The 25,510-nt window shown below is 45.4% G+C and overlaps 1 protein-coding gene across 1 annotated transcript in view; it reads right to left on the reverse strand.

The window, feature by feature from the left end:
* Positions 1-19,379: 19,379 nt before the first annotated feature.
* Positions 19,380-25,510, reverse strand: part of LOC141085466 (interferon regulatory factor 3-like) — a 51,506-nt gene continuing 45,375 nt past the window's right edge. The window contains exons 8-10 of the mRNA XM_073570851.1: positions 24,443-24,808; positions 22,386-22,504; positions 19,380-20,565 (exon numbers count right to left, since the gene is read on the reverse strand). Of these exons, the coding sequence (XP_073426952.1) occupies positions 20,395-20,565; positions 22,386-22,504; positions 24,443-24,808 (656 nt within the window). The 3' untranslated portion in view covers positions 19,380-20,394. The remainder of the gene's footprint in view (positions 20,566-22,385; positions 22,505-24,442; positions 24,809-25,510) is intronic.

Below are 25,510 nucleotides of genomic sequence, written 5' to 3' on the forward strand. Positions count from 1 at the left end.
TTACAGGGTGGATGTAGTAGAGCCGTGTGTATGGGGTGTACGGAGCAGAGCCGCGTGTACGAGGTGTATGGAGCGAAGCAGCGTGTGTGCAAGGTGTAGAGCGGAGCCGCATGTATACAAGGAGTACAGAGCATGGCCACGTGTGTAGAAGGTGTACAGAGCAGAGGTGTACAGAGTGGAGCCGCGTTGGTACGGCATGTATGGTGCGGAGCCGCGTGTGTACGGCGTGTACGGAGTGGAGCCGCGTGTGTACGGCGTGTACAGAGTGGAGCCGCGTGTGTACGGAGAGGAGCCACGTGTGTAAGGGTTGTACGGAGTGGAGCTGTGTGTATGGGGCGTACAAAATGGAGCCCTGTGTGTACGAAGTCTACGGAGCTGAGCTGTGTGTGAATGGAGCGGAGCAGAGCCATGTGTGTATAAAGTGGAGCCACGTGTGTATGGAGTGGAACTGCGTGTGCACGAGTTGTATGGAGCAAAGCCGCATGTGTATAAGGTTTACGGAGTGGAACCATGTATGTACAAGGTGTACAGAGCGTGGCCACGTGTATAAAAGGTGTACGGAGCAGAGCCGCATGTGTACGAGGTTTACGGAGTGGAGCCATGTGTGTACTGAATGGGGCCGTGTGTGCGAGGTGTACAGAGCGGAGCCGTGTGTGTACTTTGTACGAGGCATAAAAAGCGGAACCGTGTGTGCATGAGGTGTGTGGAGCCATACGTGTACAAGGTGTATGGTGGGGAGCATCCATACCTCCCAGCGGGATAGTCCCAATTTTGAGAGAGAGTCTGCCCCTCTGTCCTGGCCAGAAGCTTACTTTTCCCGCGGACACAGGAGTACACGGCGGAGCCCCGAGGAGCACTTTAAAGTTCGCACATGACGTTCCACCGGAAGTGTCGTGCTAGAAGCTGACCGGAAATGAGGTAATTTCGGGAGGAGATTGTGACGGAACCATGGAGGCACTTCAGGGAATGCTTCAGATCCATCACCGTGTCCTCCGACAGCGCGGACCGCGGGATCGCCTTGGACTCGGGGATGCCGGCAATGTGAGCGGGAGGCTCTGGTGGGCACTACAATGGGAGCCGGGCTGCTATAGTATCTTTATAGAATCTTTGTCTAATCTTTGTTTTTTCTCCTTTCTCTCGCTGTTCTTTCTTTCCTCTTTCTCTCTCTCTGTTCTTTCTTTCCTCTTTCTCTCTCTCTGTTCTTTCTTTCCTCTCTTTCTCTCTCTTCATTCTCTCTTTCCCCTTTCTTTCTCTCTCTGCTTTTTCTCTCTGTTCTCCCTTTCTCTGTTCTTTCTTTCCCCTCATTCTCTCTGTTCTTTCTTTCCTCTTTCTCTCTGTTCTTTCTCTCTCTCTGTTCTCTTTCTTTCCCATCTTTCTTTCTGTTTTTTATTTCCTCTCTTTTTCTCGCTGTTCTTTTTCTCTTTCTCTGTTCTTTCTTTCTCTTTCTATCCTCCCTTTCTTTCTCTGTAATCTTTCTCTCTCTGTAATCTCTCTCTCCCCTCTTTGTTTCATTCTCTGTTCTCTCTTTCTCTGTTCTTTCTTTCCCCTCTCTTTCTCTCTGTTCTTTCTTTCCCTCTGTTCTTTCTTTCCCCTTTCTTTTTTTTCTCTGTTCTTTTTTCTGTCTCCTCTTTCTTTCTCTCTGTTCTTTCTTTTCCCTCTCTTTCTTTTTTCGGTTTTCTTTTTTCTCTCTCTGTGTTCTCTTTCTTTTCCTCAGTACCAGTCAGTGTGCCCACATTACCGGTAGAATAAGAGGGGTAGGAAACTAGGCGGCACTGGTCACATTGATCCTTTCATACTTTTTACTGGTGTATAATCATATTCCCTGAGCACCCCCATAAAGTGGGCCAGCCCCAGACATCAGGGTACAAACAAATCACTATTACTATCAGTCCAAGGGGACAATTATATACATAAAGTTAATGATGTCCCTGTGCCAAGCAGTGCGGAGAATCAGAATACACTGAGGAGACCAGAGCAGCGGGGTATGGTGAGATGAATTATATGGGGCCCATTATGCTGTATGAAGTAATATATGGTGCCCATTATAATGTATGCAGTAATATATGGGTCCCATAATACTGTATGAAGTAATATATGGGGCCCATTATACTGTATGAAGTAATATATGGGACCCATTATGCTGTATGAAGTAATATATGGGACCCATTATACTGTATGAAGTAATATATGGGGCCCATTATACTGTATGAAGTAATATATGGGGCCCCTTTATACTGTATGGAGCATTATGTGGGGATAGGGGATGACTTTGTTGTGGATCTGACCGCTGGGATCCTGGGAAAATGTAGCTTTGAAGAGCACCATGTAAATGGAGCTGTGGTCAGTCATACGCACTGTGGTGCCATTCTCCTGTGGCTCTTCAAATAACTCCTTTAAGAGAGTGATGAGGGGACGACAATGTATAGCAAAAATTCACTGATCGGGGCTGATGAGTGTTATAGTTTGTGGGCTGGTGGGATTTGTGTGGCAGGGCTGCTTTCTTGTCCCAGTCCGGCCCTGTGCCAGGCCTATTATTGCCATTAATGACCCTTGTTCTGGATACTTCTGTGTTGTTCTTGTATGTGCGTGTCATGGCGCTGACATCCTTGTGTTTGGACACCTTTTTTTTCTATTTATCTAAATCAAAATGTCCACTATTGTACTCAGTTTTACAGGATAGATATAAAAATTTACTTTGTCTGCGGTGGGGGGGGGGGGGGGGGGGAGTCATTTTGCTGTTCACAGATACGCTGTCCTGGATGCCTAATCTTCCAGATGCAGGAGAAGACCCTGAGGCCCTCGAAGAAATTGAGCTACCTGCCTTCCACCGGCCAATTTCAGCCCAACGTGCCCAAGGAGTGAAAAACAGATGGTCTATCATGAAGCAGGCCACCCTAAATCCATTGCCTCATCATGACTGGGCAGAAACCCAAGATAGTGACCCCGCAGTCTGCCTGGTAAAGGAGCTACTGTCACAAGCTGACTCACGCCCAGAGTCGGATGCTCCTGAAGAAACCCAGCAGTTGTGGAAGGAAAGAGGCAGGCTGTTCATTTATGAGGAAAGCTGTGTCGGAGGAGTATCAATGCCCGCACTCATGAGTTGGTCTGGCAAGTGGTAGTCCCAAAGAGGGAGGCATCAATGGTCTTAGAAGCCTATCACAATGGAGCTGGACTCTTCGGATGGAAGAAGTTGGAAGCCTTGCTCCGGGAGAGATTCTTCTGGGCTGGTATGAGGAAGGCCATTGAAAATTGGAGCCAGGAGTGTGGACAATGCAATCTGCGCAGAAAGGACCGTAACAGCCAGCGAGCTCCTTTGCAGCCAATAATAACCAAACAGCCACTCGAGTTGGTAGCCCTGGACCATGTGAAGCTGGTTCCAAGCCATTCAGGCTACATTTGTGCTCTTACCATCGTTGACCACTACTTGAGATTCCTGATAGTCGTGCCTGTCAAGGATCAAACAGCCAGGACAGCAGCCGGAGCATTCCAACAGCACTTTTGTCGACCACACGGATATCCTGAGCGAGTGCTTACAGATCAAGGTCCAGCCTTTGAGGCAGAAGTGTTCCAGGAATTCTGTAACTTGTATGGCTGCAAGAAGATCAGGACAACACCGTACCATCCACAGACCAATGGCATGTGTGAAAAGATGAATCAGGTGGTGATCGACCTACTGAAGACCTTGCCTTTGGAAGAGAGGAATCTGTGGCCAGAGAAGTTGCCAGATCTGGTTGACCTCTACAATCACATACCTGTGAATTCCACCAACTGCACTCCAGCCTACCTAATGAGAGCGAGGCCTGGCTAGTTGCCTATTGATTTGGATATGGGAGTCCTGACACCTGAAGTAACATCACCAGATGCTGACTGGGATACAGAGCGGCAGCAGCAATATCAAAGAGTACAAGAGTGTGTAGAAAAGAGTCTAGCTCAGGCGAGACAAAAACAGAACTACAATCAACATGCACCTGCAGTCCCCTTGTCACCAGGAGAACAAGTCCTAAAGAGGAAAAGAAGGATGCATAAATTGGATGACCAATGGGAAGCTGAACCCTACACCGTCTTATCTTCAAACTTTGACAACACCAAAGTATGCCTTATCAGTAAGGATAAAGGAGAAACCTCATCCGCAGTGTCGAGGGATCATCTGAAATTGTGCCCTGACCAACTAAAGGACAGAATGGAAGAGCAAAACAACATCCAACCCATAGAGAAGGAAGAAAAGGTCAGCACTGTACTTGGAGAATTCCCTGCAAATTGGACTAGAGTAAATAATGCCATAGTGGTGCCAGTTTTGACCTTTCCCTAACTGGTAGTGCAAGCAGAAGTGACTCAAGAGAACTCTGAAAATCAGGAAGTTCAGGCAGCTGATGCCACACCAGCAGTGGAGCCAGCGAATCCTCGCTCTGCCAGTGGTGAATCTGTCATACCCATGGTGAGTCTAAGAGTCCGTAGACGGCTACTACCCAGTTTATCCACACCAGTGTTACGCAGGTCTATCCGTAGTGCCCAAGGCATACCACCCCTCAGGTTTCGCATTTAAATAAGTTATGCAAATATTGTAAATGTTAACCTGTACATGTAAATATGTAATGTTTCAAGTTTTGTGCCTACAGAGACTCTGTAAGAACCCCTTGTATATAGTTTATCCATTGCCCAGGAATGGACTATGGACATTGACGCATGGACTAATAGTCACAGGACTATTTTTGGAGCTGTGGTTTTTGTATTTTTTCATTTTTTTTTATAAATCTTGTACAGTTATAATGTTTCCATTGTTTATATGTTTACAGTCATGGCCAAAAGTATTGACACCCCTGCAATTCTGTCAGATAATATTCAGTTTCTTCCTGAAAATGATTGCAAACACAAATTCTTTGGTATTATTATCTTCATTTAATTTGTCTTAAATGAAAAAACACAAAAGAGAATGAAGCAAAAAGCAAAACATTGATCATTTCACACAAAACTCCAAAAATGGGCCGGACAAAAGTATTGGCACCCTCAGCCTAATACTTGGTTGCACAACCTTTAGCCAAAATAACTGCGACCAACCGCTTCCGGTAACCATCAATGAGTTTCTTACAATGCTCTGCTGGAATTTTAGACCATTCTTCTTTGGCAAACTACTCCAGGTCCCTGATATATGAAGGGTGCCTTCTCCAAACTGCCATTTTTAGATCTCTCCACAGGTGTTCTATGGGATTCAGGTCTGGACTCATTGCTGGCCACCTTAGAAGTCTCCAGTGCTTTCTCTCAAACCATTTTCTAGTGCTTTTTGAAGTGTGTTTTGGGTTATTGTCCTGCTGGAAGACCCATGACCTTTGAGGTAGACCCAGCTTTCTCACACTGGGCCCTTAATTATGCTGCAAAATTTGTTGGTAGTCTTCTGACTTCATAATGCCATGCACACGGTCAAGCAGTCCAGTGCCAGAGGCAGCAAAGCAACCCCAAAACATCAGGGAACCTCCGCCATGTTTGACTGTAGGGACCGTGTACTTTTCTTTGAATGCCTCTTTTTTCTCCTGTAAACTCTATGTTGATGCTTTTGCCCTAAAAGCTCTACTTTTGTCTCATCTGACCAGAGAACATTCTTCCAAAATGTTTTAGGCTTTTTCAGGTAAGTTTTGGCAAACTCCAGCCTGGCTTTTTTATGTCTCGGGGTAAGAAGTGGAGTCTTCCTGGGTCTCCTACCATACAGTCCCTTTTCATTCAGATGCCGACGGATAGTACGGGTTGACACCATTGTACCCTTGGACTGCAGGACAGCTTTAACTTGTTTGGATGTTAGTGGAGGTTCTTTATCCAACATCCGCACAATCTTGCGTTGAAATCTCTTGTCAATTTTTCTTTTCCGGCCACATCTAGGGAGGTTAGCCACAGTGCCATGGGCTTTAAACTTCTTGATGACACTGCGCACAGTAGACACAGGAACATTCAGATCTTTGGAGATGGACTTGTAGCCTTGAGATTGCTCATGCTTCCTCACAATTTGGTTTCTCAAGTCCTCACACAGTTCTTTGGTCTTCTTTCTTTTCTCCGTGCTCAATGTGGTACACACAAGGACACAGGACAGAGGTTGAGTCAACTTTAATCCATGTCAACTGGCTGCAAGTGTGATTTAGTTATTGCCAACACCTGTTAGGTGCCACAGGTAAGTTATAGGTGCTGTTAATTACACAAATTAGAGAAGCATCACATGATTTTTCAAACAGTGCCAATACCTTTGTCCACCCTCTTTGTTATGTTTGGTGTGGAATTATATCCAATTTGGCTTTAGGACAATTCTTTTTGTGTTTTTTCATTTAAGACAAATTAAATAAAGATAATAATACCAAAGAATTTGTGTTTGCAATCATTTTCAGGAAGAAACTGAGCATTATCTGACAGAATTGCAGGGGTGTCAATACTTTTGGCCATGACTGTACATGTTCTCCTTCAGCCCCGGAGTACTGAATTACACTAGGGGGGAATGTGGCGCCCCCAGGAGTATGGTCGCCACAATGGCATTACCTTCCTCCTAGGGAGTGTGATGTCATGCCTTGAAGCAATGAAGGGTCTCTCTGACAGATAATCAATACACACAACACTGTTCCCACTCCAGGCCAGCAGAGGGAGCTCTGAACCAAAACTAGGGGAAGAGCTTCTCTCTGGGGGCCAGGAGGGGAAATTAGTCAGTTCTGTGAGGAGTGCGAAGTGTGTGGACATGGAGAGCGGAGCTGGGAGATTGAGCAGAGAGTGGAGGCTCATTCACAGCTGGAGTGCACGATCTGGAGCCTGGTCTCAAAGGTTGTATGGATACTGACGGTCCTGCAACAGAAACCAGAGAAATAGGAAGCTGTTTAAGGCGTTTAAGGCAGCAGCGTCGGCCTGCGCACGGCTGCCGCTAAGCCCCGCCCCCTGCCATGCCTCCACCAGTAGCTCCGCCTAAGGGCGCATGACGCTGCATGCATCCTGCGTCCCCTATCTTTAGCACTGGGGACGCAGGCCGTGCGCAGGTATGCGTTTGGCGGTGCATGCGTCCTTTTGACGCTGCGCCGAGCGCACCAGATTGCAACCTGTTGCATTTGGCGCTGGTCGGCGCAGCGTCAAAAAGGACGCATGCGCCGCCAAACGCATACCTGCGCTCGGCCTGCATCCCCAGTGCTAAAGATAGGGGACGCAGGATGCATGCAGCGTCATGCGCCCGTAGGCGGAGCTACTGGCGGAGGCACGGCAGGGGGCGGGGCTTAGCGGCAGCCGTGCGCAGGACGACGCTGCTGCCTTAAACGCAAATGTGCAACTAGCCTAACACATTACTGCATGTACCTCAAGTAAGCGCTAGAGAGGAGACTGTTATGAATGGGTCACTGAGGAGGAAAAAAACAAAACAAGCTAAGTCCCAGAAAAACCAGAGAGGTTGGTAACTGCAGATTGCAGATCCCTGATCCTAACCACACAACTAGCAGCAGCCGTGGAGCATTCCTACGATGATCCTAGATGCCTCGTCACTGCCAGAGGACTAAATAAGCCTAAAGCAAGAAAGGGGAAAACTAACTGCCCCAGAGCAGACCCCAAAAGGAATAGACAGCCCCCACACATGTATTGACGGTGAAACAAGATGAAAACACAAACACAGGCAGGGGCAGCAGCAACCCACTAGAACGAGAACAGGGTTTAGACTGACAACAAGTCCCACAGGGCTGTACAAAATTCCTGACATCACGAGATAAGGCAGGCCACCAAAAAGAACGACTCACCAAATCTCTGGTACCAAAAATACCTGGGTGAACAGACAATGCGGAGCAATGAATTTCAGACATCACTCTCTTTCTCCACTGGTCAGGAACATACAATTTTCCCATAGGGCAACGCTCAGGTTTATGCTCCTGAAATTCCTCCAGGGCGCGTCTCAAATCGGGCGAAATGGCAGAAAGATCTACCCCCTCACCTAGGATGGTAGTAGGCTTGGTCACATTAAGAGAATCGGCAAAGAAACTCCTAGAAAGGGCGTCTGCCTTAACATTCTTAGTGCCCGGAAGAAAAGAGACCACAAAATTAAAACACGTGAAAAACAAGGCCCATCTAGCCTGTCTAGGATTCAAGCGTTTGGCCGACTCCAGATAAATCAAATTTTTGTGATCGGTGAGGACCACAACTTGATGTCTAGCTCCCTCCAACCAATGTCTCCACTCCTCAAATGTCCATTTCATGGCCAACAATTCCCGATTCCCCACGTCATAGTTGCGTTCAGATGGGGAGAACTTTTGAGAAAAGAAGGCACAGGGATTCATCTTAGAGGTCACAGGGTCCTTTTGGGACAAAACAGCTCCTGCACCAATCTCAGAAGCATCTACCTCCACCTGAAATGGAAGTGAGACATCAGGTTGCAGTAACACTGGAGCTGAAGTAAATCTCCGCTTAAGCTCCTGAAATGCTGAGACAGCCTTAGGAGACCAATTCAGCACATCAGTGCCCTTCTTGGTCAGATCAGTCAGTGGTTTTACAATACCAGAAAAATTACCTATAAATTTACGATAGAAATTAGCAAAACCCAAAAACTTCTGGAGGGCCTTCAAAGAAGTAGGCTGAACCCAATCATAGATGGCCTGTACCTTGGCCGGGTCCATTTCAATAGTCGACGGAGACAAGATAAATCCCAAAAATTAAATCCTCTGTACACCAAAGAGGCATTTCGATCCCTTAACAAACAGGGAATTCTCCCTCAAAATCCGGAACACAGTCCGGACGTGTTCCACATGAGAATCCCAATCACTAGAAAAGATCAAAATATCATCCAGATAGATGATCAAAAACTTATCCACAAAATTACGGACAGAAGGGGCATTAGTGAGCCCAAAAGGCATCACCAGGTACTCAAAATGTCCCTCCGGAGTATTAAACGCCATCTTCCATTCATCCCCGTGCTTGATGCGAATAAGATTATACACCCCCCTGAGGTCAAGCTTAGTAAACCAGCAGGCACTCTTAACTCTGGAGAATAAATCAGACATCAGAGGTAACGGGTACCGATATTTAACCGTCATCTTGTTAAGGGAACGATAATCAATACACGGTGTTGTGAGTTCATTTTCCCCTTCATTACTGAGGCCCGAGGAACTCCCTCTTCTGGTAAAGAAAGGTAGTGAGCCTGATTGTCAAACACCTGAGGCTGATGATTGTGACTGGCTGAGTGGAGTTACGGACTGGATATAATGCTGCCGACGCCCTTCTGCCCTACGGGTGATTTCTCTGTGGGTTCCATGGAGACCGGTCTGAATTCCTGCTCCTCCAAAGCTAAGTTTGCTGCTCGGCCTTTTGCTTTTGTGCTTTGACTTTGTTTTTGCTTTGTTTTTCTGGATTTCTGCCATTCCCTGCTGGGGTGTGCTGAATTCATTTAGCTCTGTCTTCTGAAAATACCTGAGTGCTGATTCAGTTTTGGAAGCCTAGCTGCTTCAGGGCCTTTTTCATATCAGCTGGTTGGCTTATGTCTTTGATAGGGTTTTGGCAGATTGCAGACAGCAGCCTTCCTGTCCTTTCCTATCTAGGTAGTTTTGGGGCCCCGTCTTTGCTCAGTCTATCTTTCTGTCTGTGTTAGTATTTTCATCTTGCCTCACTGTCATTATATGTTGGGGGCTGCCTATTGCTTTGGGGTCTGCTCTGGGGCAGTTTAGATTTCCCCTTTCTTTCTTTAGGCCTATGTATTTCTCCGGCTGTTATCGAGGGGTCTAGGCCATCGTAGGAACCCCCCACGGCTACTGCTAGTTGTGTTGATAGGTTCAGGGGTCTGCAATCTGATAGTTGCCAACTTCTCTGGTTTTCTGGACTTAGCTTGTATTTCTGCTTTTGCCTCCTACGGTGACTCATTCATAACAACACGGTCTTAATGAACCATCTTTCTTGGCCACAAAAAAAAACCCAGCACCTAAAGGTGACGAGGATGGTCTAATATGACCCTTCTCCAACGACTCCTTAATATAGGATCGCATAGCATCATGTTCGGTTACTGATAAGTTGAAAAGCCGACCCTTGGGAAATTTACACCTAGGCATAAACTCAATTGCACAGTCATAACTCCTATGAGGCAAAGATGCAGACTTACTCTCACTAAATACATCAGAAAAATCGGCCAGATAATCAGGAATATCATGAGACTGAGGAGAGGTGGAGAAAACAGGAGCGTCCCTAAGAACACACTGACAACCCCAACTCATCACAGACCCAGATTTCCAATCCAAAACGGGATTATGAGTTTGCAACCAGGGAAAACCCAGAACAATAGTATCATGCAAATTATGCAGCACCAAAAATTTACAATTTTCTTGGTGGTCTGGGGCAACTCGCATTATCACCTGGGTCCAAAACTGCTGGGGTTTATTCTCCGCCAAAGGAGTAGCATCAATACCCCTCAAAGGAATAGGCGTCCGCAGAGGCGTCATGGAAAAACCACAACGTTTAGCAAAGTCCAAATCCATCAGATTCAACGCTGCTCCTGAATCCACAAAAGCCTTAGTGGAAAACATGGATAAGGAGCAGATCAGAGTAATTGCCAAAAGGAACTTAGGTTGTACACTGCCCACAGCAAATGTGTGTGCAAAACGTTTCTCTCGTTTAGGGCAGACAGAAATAGTATGAGAGGTGTCTCCACAGAAAAAACAAATCTTATTACGCCTTCTAAACTCCTGACGTTGCGCCCTAGACAAAACCCCATCACATAGCATAGGTTCAGACGTTTGTTCAAAAGGTGGCAGCGCCTCCCGTGTAGTTTTACGTTCACGTAAACGCCGATCAACTTGAATGGCTAATGACATAGAATCATCCAGACCAGAGGGAACAGGAAATTCCACCATAACATTTTTACGGTCTCTGATTAACCCTTCCGAAATAGAGCTGCCAATGCACTATCAATTCCATGTAGTAAGGACCGCCCACTTTCGGAATTTTTGACAGTATAACTCTGCAGCATCTTGACCCTGGTTTAATGCCAACAGTGTTCTCTCAGCTTGATCTACAGCATTAGGTTCATCATACAACAACCCCAAGGCTTGAAAAAATGCATCCACATTAGTCAGAATAGGATTTTCAGGTGTCAGAGAAAAAGCCCAATCCTGGGGATCGCCGCGCAGCAAGGAGATGACAATTTTAACCTGTTGCGGAGAGCTCCCCGATGAGTTAGGCTTCAAGGCAAGAAATAATTTAGTATTATTCTTAAACTTCAGAAATTTAGGCAGATCCCCAGAAAACACATCAGGAGTAGGGATCTTAGGTTCAGCAGCATGTGACTGAATGAGGTAGGTGGAAATTCCCTGCACTTCAGCAGTGAGCTGCTCCACACGATCAGACAATTGCTTAATCTCCATTAGGGAAAAAAAATCCTCCTACGGCCCCAGAGAAAAAGAGGAAAAAATACATAAAAAAAAAAAGTGTCAGAATTTTTTTTTTAACAACCTTTTCCTGCTTTTGAGTACCCTAGAATCTGCGGTATGGCTGGTGATTCTGTTATGAATGGGTCACCAAGGAGGAAAAAAACCAAAACAAGCTAAGTCCCAGAAAAACCAGAGAGGTTGGTAACTATGCAGGTTGCAGATCCCTGATCCTAACCACACAACTAGCAGCAGCCGTGGAGCGTTCCTACGATGATCCTAGATGCCTCGTCACTGCCGGAGGACTAAATAAGCCTAAAGCAAGAAAGGGGAAAACTAACTGCCCCAGAGCAGACCCCAAAGGAATAGACAGCCCCCACACATGTATTGACGGTGAAACAAGATAAAAACACAAACACAGGCAGGAAAATAGGCTGAGCAAACGATGGGGCCCAAACTAACTAGAAAGGACAGGAAAGGAAAGACACTGTCTGCAATCTGCCAAAAACCCTACAAAAATAATGTCGTACACTTCTGATAACAAAATTAATCCTGAAGTCACTAGACTTCTCCCACTATATCAGCACTCTGAAATATTCTGAGACAGAGCAAAAAGAGGCCAATTGAATAGGGGACAAAAAGCAAATTGGCAAATACAGATAAATAAGAGTGGAAATTCAGCACAGCCCCAGCCGGGGCTGGCTGACCACACATAAAACTGAATAGACCAACAAAATCAAGTGTGAACATTAGCAGAAAAACTTAGCTTGAAATGACTGGAACAGAGGTGAACACCAAGAGCTGAAAAGCCAGAAGGAATCACCAGCACCAGAATAGGGCGTCGGCTGACAAATCCAGTCTGAAATTCCTGAGGTCCAATCGTCATCCTCATTATCAGGTGGCAGATCTCTACTGATTAAATCAGCCTCACTACCTCCTGTTACCACCAGAGGGAGCCTGGAAAGAGAACTCACAACTGGTAGACCAGAAAATGAACTCACAACAGGAGACTACACAACCCATCTGATCTGAGGCTAATCAGCTCCTGTGCCATCTGTAATCTGGACCCTGGACTCCACTTACAAAGTAAAGGTAAAGAAACTACACTTTGCTGTGTCCTTGCCTTCTTCCTGCAACTTCTTCAGCACTGCTATATCTCTGTGCCAGACACTGCACCCTCTTCCTCAACACCTATCCTCTTCATCTACTCTGCTCTGGGACTACAGCCCTGCCTGTGGAGGGCTATAACATCACTGCTGCACCCCACCATCTGTCCCAGAGAATCTGTCTGCAGCGACGGCTTAACACCTCCTTTGCCGAACACCACAGGTGGCGTCACAAATCACTCAAACTTTATTTCATCACTCAATCCTCTTTTACATGGGCGCCCAGGGCCATGGACCGGGTCACCGCTGCTGTGACATTCCCCTCTGAAGGATTGGCCCGATACCGAGTACCCCACAGCCCTGGGAGGGCGACCCAGTTACACTGTTGTACAGTGGCATTGAGCTTGGAGATAACACTACTGTACAGTGTCACTGAGCTTGGTGGTTACAGTACTGTACAGCAGGGCTGTGGAGTCGGAGTCGTGGAGTCGGAGCTCATTTTGGTGGAGTCGGAGTCGGAGTCGGTATAAAATGGACCGACTCCGACTCCTAAAATATATAATAAATTGGGTACAGTAATTCAATGCAGGATGTGCTGAATATTTTTTCATAGGAGTTTGGGAAAGTTATGAAATGTCCTATAAATGGCTGTTATATTCCTGATCTAAGGCTACATTAACACAGCGTTTTTCCTGTGTTTATTGAGGATACGTTTTTCAGCTGCAAAAGTTGATCATCTTTTTAAAAAACTGCATCACCTGAAAGGTTTTTGAGCTCATAGATAATGTTTTCAATAGCAAAAGCAGATTAGAAATCTGCTCTATCCATTTATCCATATCTGTCTATCCATATCGTATCTGTACCAAAAAGAATGAAAACCGGGTAGTACACCAATATATATTCTGTTCTATCTAAATATCTTGATTATTGGATCATAAAAATGATTAAATGTCTGAGGTTCACATTGTACTACAATAAATTTTTCACTTAAATATAAGCAATATGTGTGGGAGTCGGAGTCGTGGAGTCGGTGTAAGGGAAATTGAGGAGTCGGAGTCGCAGGTTTGGCTTACCGACTCCACAGCCCTGCTGTACAGTGACATGGAGCTTGGTTGTTACACTATTGTACAGTGGCATGGAGATTTGTAGCTACACTACAGTGGCATGGAGCTTGGTGGTTACACTATTGTACAGTGGCATGGAGCTTGGTAGTTACACTACTCTACACTGGCATGGAGCTTGGTGGTTGCACTATTATACAGTGGCATGGAGCTTGGTAGTTACACTACTGTACAGTCACTGAGCTTGGTAGTTACAGCACTGTACAGTGACAGAGCTTGGTTGTTACACCATTGTACAGTGACATGGAGCTTCATAGCTACACTACTGTACAGTGGCAAGGAGCTTGGTGGATACACTAATATACAGTGGCACAGAGCTTGATGGTTAAACTATTGTACAGTGGCATTGAGCTTGGTGGTTACACTATTGAACAGTGGCATGGAGCTTAATGGTTACACTAATATACAGCGGCACAGAGGTTGGTGGTTACACTATTGTACAGTGGCATGGAGCTTGGTGGTTACACTAATATACAGTAGCACAGAGATTGGTGGTTACACTATTGTACAGTGGCATGGAACTTGGTAGTTGCACTACTGTACAGTGGCATGGAGCTTGACAGAACAGTAGGGGATTCATCAAACGAAATGCCCGAGACTTCTGGGACAATTTGAGCCAAAAAAATGCTCTTTCATATTTGCAGCATATTTATTATGTGTTTTAGACACTTTATGAGGCTTACTTAAAAAAGGTTAGTTGCCTCACTGTTAGTTGTCGCCTTATAAGTAGTTGTCTGGGAGTAGTCTACAACAATATGTTGTTTCAGAAACACTTTACGATCTCCATGTATCTTCCCAAAAGATTGTACTATTGCAGAATCCCCAAGTGGTCTCAGATACTCTCACTGTGTTAACTTCCCCTCAGCTGGCTGCTCGCTGTGGAACACCATACCTAACTGCCATCTACTTTGCCTGACCACAAGATACAATTGCTCCCTTATTTTATATTCCTTTTCCAACCAGCCTGCGTACCTATTGTACACAATATGCAGCAAAGTGCTCACAGCTTAGATTTACATGAGCATGGCTCCCTGTGGGATGGGCACAGTATTTGCTCGAGTCATTGTTTTTAGTCACTGCACTGTTAATGAGGGCATTCTTTACCATTACTATTGATGGCATTGCTCACTACATGGTAATGTATACAGTATGTATGGGCATTCTCTGACTTGCATTGTTAAGGAGGACATTGGCAATGGGGGCATTCTCTGTCTGGTACTGTTAATAGCAGAGATGGTAGGAATCAATTTGCATGTTAGTAAATGGGAGTCCACAGAAGCATGGCTCGACATCATGTGATGTTGCACCAGGTCGGCTAATAAAAAGAAGAGCCACAGATGTCGGGAGGTAGGAAGAGGTTCTCCAATCCCGCAGCCACAAATTTCTGATCTGGCCTATGGACCATGTCCTGCAAATCAGTTCGCATGAACTCTAGTTAGCAGGGATAAATTTTTTTGGCAAGGAGATGTTCACTGCTGGACAATACCTTATTAATGGCTCCAGGGAGATGAAAAAAATCTCACTTTCCAGACCATTGATGAACTAAGTGCTTGAGATTGAGCCCTTCGTTGAGATTAAATATGAATGCTGTGACCAATCAGTGCCACTGATTGGCAGCAGCGTTCACGTGATGACCCACCAGTTGTTGATCCCAGGAGACCAGTGAGGAATAGCTTAGTTACTCACCGATAACGGTGTTTCTCAGAACCCATGACAGCACCACGGAGAGAGGGGATCCGCCCTTCAGGGACAGGAACCTACAGATAAAAAGGGCGGTACCTCTCCTCCGCCTTCAGTTGGTTACAGAGCATCAGAGGGTCTCCAGGTTAGTTAGACAACAGAAATATATGCATAACATTATAATATTGCTTATTATCAGAAGCACCGTGTCTAAACGGAAACACTCTACTAACAGTAAAACGTGCCCACCACACTCGTGAAGGGGAGGGGAATAAGCGGGTGCTGTCATGGGTTCTGAGAAACACCGTTATCGGTGAGTAACTAAGCTATTCTCCCTCACCCATGACAGCACCACGGAGAGAATTACAGAGATTGGTAGCTTAGGGAGGGACCACCGCCTGAAGGACCCTACTCCCGAAGGTCAGGTCAGACGTAGAGGCTAGATCTAATCTATAGTGCCTAAAAAAGGTCGAAGGTGATGACCAGGTGGCCGCCTTACAGATTTTTTCTATTGATACCTCAGATCTTTCAGCCCATGAGGTCACCATCACTCCTGTGGAATGGGCTCTCAACCCTTCCGGAATGGTATTTTCACTGGATGAATATGCCAGGGCAATCGCATCCCTTATGCACCTTTCCAGGGTACTCTTAGATGCTTTGAGTCCCTTCCAAGGTCCCTGAAAACACACAAGGAGAGAGCCTTCCTTCCTACATTTCTTGGTGGCCTCTAGATACTGCACTAGGCACCTCATCACGTCTAAGGTGTGGAATTTGTCTTCTCCCTTCTTTTTAGGATTTGGGCAGAATGAAGGAAGGACTACCTCTTGGGACTTATAGAAGTGTGATGACACTTTGGGTAGATATGCCAGGTCAGGCTTTAAAATGACCCTATCATCTAGAATCTTTGTGAAAGGTGGCCCTACTGATAAAGCTTGCATATCGCTCACTCTGCGAGCTGATGTTAGCGCCAAAAGAAGCACTGTTTTTAACGACAGGATTCTTAGGGATGCTGAGTGAATAGGTTCGAATGGAGGGCCTGTTAGCGTGGATAGTACAAGATTTAGATCCCATGATTGTAATCTTTGATTAGCTATCGGCCCGGATCTGGATACGGCCTTAGTAATCTGTCACCCAGGGATTACCTACCACATTATGGTTATAAAGGTGCCCAAGGCCTCTACTTGTACCTTTAATGTGTTGACCGCTAGACCCTGTTCTAGGCCCTTTTGTAGAAATTCTAGGATTTTGTCAATGTGAACCTCATCCTGAACCTTTACCTCCGAAGTGGATAAGAATTTTTTCTCTTTTTTTTTTTTTTGTAGTGTAGTTATCAGGTTCTCTGAAATTCCTCTGTCTCTCATCAGTGCCCTCTCAAATTCCATGCTGTTAAATGGAATCTCCCTGCCTGAGGGTGTAACACTGGCCCCTGCGATAGCAGGTCCAGGAGATCTGGGAGGATCCATGGGTCAGTTAGAGAGAATATTCTTAGCCAGGAGAACCAGGTTCTTTTGGGCCAGAAGGGGGCTATTAAAATCATTCCTGCCCCATCCTCCCTGACTTTTCTTAACACTGCTGGGATCAGCATGATCGGGGGAAAGGCATATGTTAGGCCCCATGTCCATGGGAGTATGAAGGCGTCCAGAGCTAGAGGATTCCCCCTGGGGTCTATGGAGCAGAAAGTTTCCACTTTTTGTTTCTGAAGTCGGCAAACAGATCTATGCCCGGGTCCCCCCACATTTTTTCAATCTGCCGAAAAACGGACCGCTTTAGGACCCATTCCCCTTGTCATAATTGGGAGCGACTTAGAAAGTCTGCCCTTTGATTCTCCGTGCCCCGGATGTGTCGTTTTTTTTTTTTTTTTTGCACTCGATGTTTTCTTTGCTTTGGCTTTTGCCCCCGGTGGTCACTGGGGTTATAGCAGTTTTTGGCCCCTGATCATTTGACCATTCCCTTTTCCCATGGGGTCACATGGTCTAGGCAGGTGTTGGTGATAGCGTCTTGTGAAGCCACTGCAGAAACCTGGTGGAGTTACCAGCTGGCTTGAAGCCACTGCTGAAACTGGTGTTGAACTCTGGCTGCCTGGTGTCCGCAGCAGAGTGAGATGGTGAAGGTGGCAGCTGGCTCTGAGGTGTAGAACCACTCTCTCAAGAAATAGGTAGGGGACTAGCACAAGTGGGGCACCCCTTTTCTTTTCCCCTTCTTTCCCTAGTAAGGGAAATGGAACTTTTAATACAATGGTGAACATTCACGAAGATCACTCACCCAAAGGTATGCGGTTGCAGGTATCGATTCGGGAGATGGAGTCAGGTCCTGAATAGGCTGCACTCCTGGTGGCGATTTGCTCCTTGCAGCTGACGTGCTATGCTGCGTGGAGTGACTACTGGAACGACCATCTGTACTGCGTTCTTTTGACGATGATTGTGGTGGTGGTGCTGCTGCTGCTAAAGCTGCTGCCTGGCTTGCTGCTCCTGTTGCTGGTCACTATCCCCTTCAGGATCGCCTCCAGCCTGGAGCGCTTGTGCAGCCACCATTTTAAAATTTCCCGGCTGGCGTCACCGCTCCCATCCTGCACCGCGGTCCCCGGGAGAGCGCTCCTGCGCATGCGCCGGTTCTAGGGACCCGGAAGCCGGCTTCTACTTCCGGGGCAGCCGCCATCTTGGTACACCTCTGTAACCCGGCGCCGCCCGCATGTTTACCGGGTCCCCACGAGCCCCGACTTCCTCTCCGGAGCGGCGGCTCCGGCGTCACTCCCGCCCGCTCACCCGGCAGCCCGCATGGGCCCCAGCAGTGGCGGCTTCGGGCACCGCACCTTCCCGAGGCAGGGGCCTTCCCGCTGCCACCACCGGTCAGGCCGGCCCCGGATCCTGGACACACGAAAGGTACCGTCCTGTGGGTCCCTCCGTCAGGGACAGGAACCCAACTGAAGGCGGAGGAGAGGTACCGCCCTTTTTATCTGTAGGTTCCTGTCCCTGAAGGGCGGATCCCCTCTCTCCGTGGTGCTGTCATGGGTGAGGGAGAATGCAGCACTTAGTATGGAGGAGTGACACAGTAAGTATCTATTTATTTTCTTTTTGTGACGTCTGCCTGCGGTCTGGGCTGCAGCCAGACAACACCCCGAGAAGCACTGATACCCTTTACCCCTATACAGGGATCTGGATTTATAGCAGAGCCCAGGAGGCGCTGTCTGAATAGGAGCAGTGACCAGAGCAGGACGGTCGCCAGACAGGTGTTCCAACACAGGACACAAAGGCAATGATATCCGAGACTAAACCAGTCAGGCAGAAAAGGTATAAAAACGGTAGACAGCAGCAAAGACAGATACCAGGTCGAAGCCAGAGTCATAAACCAGGGGAGTCGCAGAGGTACAGAATCGTTAGGCAGAAGCAGAGTCAGAATCCAGGCCGAAGTCAGAGTCATAAACCAGGAGAGTCGCAGAGGTACAGAATCGTTAGGCAGAAGAAGGGTCAGAAGTCCAGGCAAAAGTCAGAGTCAGTCAACAGTAATACACACAGTAACACGCAGGGGAACCAAGAATATATCCGGCGGCCTGCAAGAGCAGTCCCAAGGTATTTGAGGGATCAGGTCACCCCTCATAGGTTCCTGGACTGATGATGTCATCCGGACCGCCCCCAGGACCAGGCTGGATGGTGATGCACCAGCCCCTTCATGACTGACCGAGGAGCGAAGCCTGCGTCCAGCGGACGTCTGCGCAGAAGCCTCATGACTATCGCCGCCACCACTCGGGGTTGAAGCACAGCGCCTCCCAGAGACCAAGGCCGGGACTGCAGGCCACGGGTCAGACGGTGATAGGACAGTCCGGCGCCTCTTAGTGGTCGAGGCCGGGACAGCAGGCCCTGAGTCTGACGGCGATGTGATAGTCCGGCGCCTCCTACTGGCCGAGGCCGGGACAGCAGGCCCTGAGTCTGGCGGTGACGTGACACTTTTTCATTCACCCTTGGCCCATTAATAAGGGATTGTCCGGTGTTGCACAACCCCTTTAATAAGGACACACCATAAAAAGTACTCCGTTTTTGAACTATACTTTCTCTGGCTCTGGTAATGAGAGCTCGCTGACTATTATTTCTGAGAAATAACTAGCTTTTAAAGAAACAACCTGAAACCTGTTCTCATAGGTTTGGATCTAGAAGCAGATTTATTGGAAGAAATAGAAACAGTTTTTCCGTTAAATACCTTTAAACTCATGGCACTTGGAGCACCGTGGACAATTGGCGAACATCACATAGATAAAATGAACATAAGTACACAAAGAAGGGGTCGCATTTAGTGAGATGCAAATCTTTTAAATTTGAACTCACCAGCTTCTGCCAGGAAATTTTCAATTCAATTTTTCAAATCAAAAGGGTGCATAACCATGAAATATATACTATGTGCTTCCTATGTACTGAAAGGGAAGCTGGGGGGAGCAGCAGCGTGACATGCTAGTCAGCAAACGAGTGATGTAAATCATAGTTGTCAGCCACGCGACTGCCCGTGTAATCAGAGGATGTGCTGCTGACAACATGCATGCTATATTAGGACATAACGATATGTGAGCCTTTAAGAAGCGCTCGTTTATGGACAGAAATTAAGACAAAACCAAGGCAGGGTTTTCAGAAGGCAGAAGACCACACTTAAAGTAACAATATCTTTTGATGGGTGATCTTGTTAATGGGGATGACCCCCGAGCAGCATTTATTATCCATTCCAATGATTGATGAGTTGTAGGATTAACAAGAGCCCGACTGTTGGGACCCCACGATCTTTCGAGAGTTAAGGTCCTGTGTTTCCCAGATGAATGGATTGGTAGCCCGCATGCGTGTAAGCCGCTCCATGTACGTGCACCATCACTCCCAAAGACCTAGAGGATTAAATGGAGTGGTGGTAATGGATGGCGCTACCCCTATGTCCACTCGTGATCTCATTCTTATGATTGATCGAGGTCACAGTGGTTGGACTCCTATTGACCATACACTTACAGTTTTGCCTAGTTTATCATTTTCTAATAGAACATCAGTTGAAATAAGTCTAGGGTACAGTTGATGCCAGTGGGTGGTATCATTTTGCACATTTAGACATCGCTGATTAAGTTCCATTGCATTTGTCATCCGTACGAGTCTCTCAGTGGAAGATCAAGCTTGTGCGTTTCTAAGAACATTCCATCCTTTCTTCAAACTCTTTAAGAAAACTCAGCAGATCACTCGTACTGTGCAGAGACAAAGAGTCTGAGATTTGCAGGTTGACCTCACTGCTGCGTAACGACGAGGCACCAATGTTGTAACTCATCTCATGTAGGAGTTGCATCGAGATTGGTGTGATCTGAAAAAAAAAAAAAAATAAGAGTAGTAAAGTAACATTCAAGGGGCTTACTTTAGTGTCTATATCAGCTTCTACGACTAATTTTTTTAGGTTCCTTTTATGCATATAAAATTAAAAAATCAAGCAAACTTTTAAAATAAAATCTTAATTAAAAATCTACCGTTTTCTATACTCATCTCCTCTGCCGACATATGTATCACTATAGTCTTATCTGGTGGTCATACTCCCTTTCTACTGATATATGTTAAGGGAAGGTAGAAGGGGGTGGTTAAATACGGCATACACATGGCATGGTTGTCGGCCAAACGATGCTTCAGCTGACCGTATGGCTGGCAGCCATCTTTGCCGGCAGTTTTATACACAGGAGCACTAGTTCAGCAGAGCGCTCGTGTTCTCTGTGAGAGAGCTGCCATGTATAAATGAATCGGCTGGATCGATCTCTCCCCAGACACTCCCATGCACATTAGAGTGTTAGCCAAACCAGGGGCGTACATGGAAATCATGGGGTTCCATACCAGAAGTCTTAATTGAGCCACCCACCCCACCAAAAAAAAAAAAAAGAAATGCGTCCCATAATTGTGCCCCTGTTGAAGCTCCACACACTAGGATACCCCTGTCATGGCCTCCATAAAGTAGGATGCCAATAAATGTGCTCCTGAAACACAGTAGGACACCCCCACAGTGAATTCCTCCACCAGCCACTCACACATACAGCAAGATGACCCTCCAGGCAGTAACCCACCTCTCACCAAGTATGATAACCCCACAGTGACCCACACACAGTATTATCACCCCCACAATCTCCCCACACACAGTATGATGGCCCCCAATATAGCCCTTTACACAATATGATGGCCACCACACAGCCCTCCATACCGTATAATGGCCCCCACACAAATCTCCACAGAGTATAATGGCCCCTGCACAACCCTCCACACACTACAGTATAATGGCCCCCACTAGCCTTCAAACAGTATAATGAAACCCCACATAGCCCTTCGATTAGTACAATGACCCCACACAACTCTCCACAGAGTATAATGGTCTCTGTACTACACTCCAGACACAATATAATGGTCGACATACAGTATAATAGCCCCCACACAGTATGATGGCCTACATACAGTATAATGGCCCTCACTAGCCTTCAAACAGTATAATGATACCCCACATAGTCCTCAAAAAAGTATAATGTATCCCACACAGCCCTACAGTGCATAATGGCCCCTGCATAACTCTACACACAGTATAATGGCCCCCATTAGTCTTTTATACAATATAAAGATACCCCACATAACCCTACACACAGTATAATGGCCTCACTAGTCCTCTAAACAGTATAATGATACCCCAATTAGCCCTCAAAACAATATGATGGCCCCCCACACAACAGTATAACCCATCCTGTGTTTCACGGCTGCTTTCAGTGAAGAGGTTGTCATGCATGTGCAGCTCCCTTCATTGACGTTTATGGGAGTTTTATGGGAACTTCCACAGAACTCAACAGAAAGAAAAGCGCATGGGCATCCACCTTTTCCCTGCAGCCGCCATGAGATAGAGGATGGAGCTCCTGTTTTTGAGATACTTGTGAGTCTCAGAGTGTGGATTATGAGGAAAACAATACAGCCCAAAATACCCTAGGTTCAAGTCAATAAAAGGAAAATAAAGGCCAAAATCCCCATTAGGTTAAATTAAGATGGTAAAACTCATGTATAGTAAATTATGACAAATTTACAGGTCTCACAGGTTAAATTAAGATGGTAAAACTCATGTATAGTAAATTATGACAAATTTACAGGTCTCACAGATAGGAAACTCACTTGCACCATAATTAACTTCTTTTTCCATGATTCTCCATCCGGCCAGAATTGCCCTAAACAGATCCAAATGGAGTATTGGGGAGATTCTTTCCTCTTTTGCTCTATGAACTCAATTAGTTCTGAAAAGAAAAAAGAAAAATTGATGTAAAAAAAATATTAGAATAAAAAAAACACTTAAAAGGGGTTTCCCAACATCTGGGTGAAACTTGGAAATTCCCTTTACTGTGCCCAACAACAATAAATAACTTTTCTTCAAAAACACCGTAATCACAGTCAGAAAGGAACGGCCATTGTCTACCCTGGATCTACAGATCATAGAATCGTAGAGTTGGAAGGGACCTCCTGGGCCATCTGGTCCAACCCCCTGCTCAAAGCAGGATTCGCTAAATCATCCCAGTCAGATGTCTGTCCAGCCTCTGTTTGAAGACTTCCATTGAAGGAGAACTCACCACTTCTCGTGGCAGCTTGTTCCACTCATTGATCACTCTGTCAAAAAGTTTTTTCTAATATCTAATCTGTGTCTCCTCCCATTCAGTTTCATCCCATTGCTTCTAGTCTTTCCTTGACATCACATTAGCTTGAAATCTCATATGACTATAGCAGCCAATCATGACACAAGGCTGTGCTGTTGTGTGCACAGGCTCCCGCCATGATTGACTGGTTGTGTGACATTGAGTGTTTTTTCAAGACCATTTCTTTATGCTCTGCATTGTGTAGGGGATATTTGAAATGCATATGGATTTAGGAAAATCCTTTAAACTTTACAAAAATAAATTTAAAAAATTCCTCCTTAAAGGGGTATTCCAATCTACAAGATCCTATCCCAATTATGTAGTAGTTGTAATAATCATAATATTAGCAAATACCTACAATTAGAGACGTAGAATAGTTTTTCTGATTCGCTATATCTCTTTCCTCATATGTAGGCATTGCAGGACCTTAGATATCCATGGTTACAACCACCGATATAGTGACAGTTAGCTAGTTGCTAGTGGTCGTAACCATGGATACCTAAGGTCCTGTAATGCCTGCACATGAGAAAAGAGACATAGCAAATCAGAAAAACTATACTACATCTCTAATTGGAAATATTTGCTAATATTATTATTATTACACCTACTACATATAGGGATGGGATCTCGGAGATGGGAATACCACTTTAAATCAAGAGGTGACTTGTATCAGTAATCATCATTGCTATTCTACTGACACTCATGCATGTGATTAGGCAGGGTGGTCAGGTCTCCCAGAATATTGGGTGACAACCTTTGTGGGAACTGTAATGGTGACCCTACTGGTTGTCAGCCAAGTTTTCCAGACTTGTATACAACAAAGTAACTTAAATGTTACTTTAAGGCCACGTTCACACATTCAGTATCCTACATCAGTATTTGTAAGCTAAATCCAGTAGTGGAACAATCAGAGGAAATGTATAGTAGCAACACGTGTATTAGTAAAATAAAATACTGACCAAATACTGAACGTGTAAACTTGGCCTAAAAAAGACCTTTCACCAGGTCAAATTTATAAATCTGTTTTATTGCCACTGCTCCATTGAATATTCCAGTTTTTGTTTTTTTAAAATCCATCTTACGGTTCCAGAGATATGGGCATTTTTATTTAGTGCTATTTATTCTGCTTTTTATGAAAGGGGCGTTGCTCACAGGATCCTCTGGGGCGTGTCTTTGGGTTGCTCCACATTATTATCCTGTGAGCACCGCCCACTTGATACAGACTATAAAAATTAGCACTAAATAGAAAGGCCTATATCTCTGGAACCATATGACGGGTAGAAGAAAAACAAAAACGGAATGCTCAGACGAACAGCAGGAATAGAATAAGAGCAAACTGGCCACTTTTGACCTGGTAACATGTTGTCTTTAACAGTATTTTTTTGCATTCAATAGCAATGATCAAGAGCATTACAAAATATGACCTATATCTGTTTAATAAGAATTTTGACTGGTCGGAACCAATTGTTTTACTGACGTGAACATACATTGTAGCAAAAATTACCATCCATAAACAATATTCATGAAAAAGAATCTAGATCATACCTTTCACAAATTTTTGATAATTATACAGAACACTATAGTCAGTTTTGCTTATAGGGCTGGGTTCAGTTGTGGTTGGCTCGTCCGTCATTGCCCAGAAGCTCCTGCTCTTGCCCAGCCTTTGAGCACATATCGACCCATCTCGCACTTCCACATTTGTGCCTGGTGTTAGGTTATCTAGAATTTTAGTTATTTCAGCAGCTACTTTTTGGTCATGTATCATGGTGGGTGGGGGCAATGTCACATCCTCTAAATAACTTTGGGGATTAGGCTGTTTACTTGAAGTTATCTGGAAGCCATTTGCGTTCTTCACCAAGGTGTTCTTCACCAGATTGCCACGATAATAGATCTTGACATCAAATTGTGTTTCTATAGAAAATAAAAAAAAAGAAAATAAGTCGTAAGACTTTGGAGTTTGATGGCTTGCCCAGAACTAGTTGGGTACTGCATGTTTTGGGGGTCCTAATCTGTAGGCCTTATACCTATACCACTGCAACTTTGGTCCACCAGTGCTAGAGGACTGCTTTGGCACGACGACGCAACAAAGGAATCCTAAGGCTACGTTCCCATGATGAGCTTTTGGTGAGTTTTTGATGTAGCATATTTTCTGCATCATTTCTGCACCCAGTTAATAAAATAATGTGCTTTCATTTTTTTTAAATACGGAGCATAAAAAAGTCACCAAAAACTCACTGTGGGAACTGATGTTTTTTTATGGATTTTTGTTTGAGTAGATGCTCTCCAGAATCCTCAAAAAAAAAAAACTTCTTGAAAAACACTTCTAATTTAGGTCTTTGGGAAATCCACTTTGCTTTTGATATAACCTTTTTTTTAAGCTGGTTTTTCCTATTAAAAGGTTTGGAAAAAAATGCCTATTTGAAAAAAAGAAAGTGCATGTCAATTTTTGAAAAATATCCTAAAGAAAAACTTTTTAAACTGGGCACAATCCAAATAAAAAAGGTTAAAAAAAGTTCAGAGTTTCCCAAAGCAGTTTCTGCTTGAAAAACTTTGTCTTTTTGCTGAGTTTTTGAAGCAGAAACTGACTATATACACATACAGAATCTTATTGCA

Source organism: Dendrobates tinctorius, unplaced genomic scaffold, assembly GCF_039654945.1.
Source record: "Dendrobates tinctorius isolate UK_male_01 unplaced genomic scaffold, ASM3965494v1 ptg000028l, whole genome shotgun sequence".
Taxonomy (NCBI): Eukaryota; Metazoa; Chordata; class Amphibia; order Anura; family Dendrobatidae; genus Dendrobates; species Dendrobates tinctorius.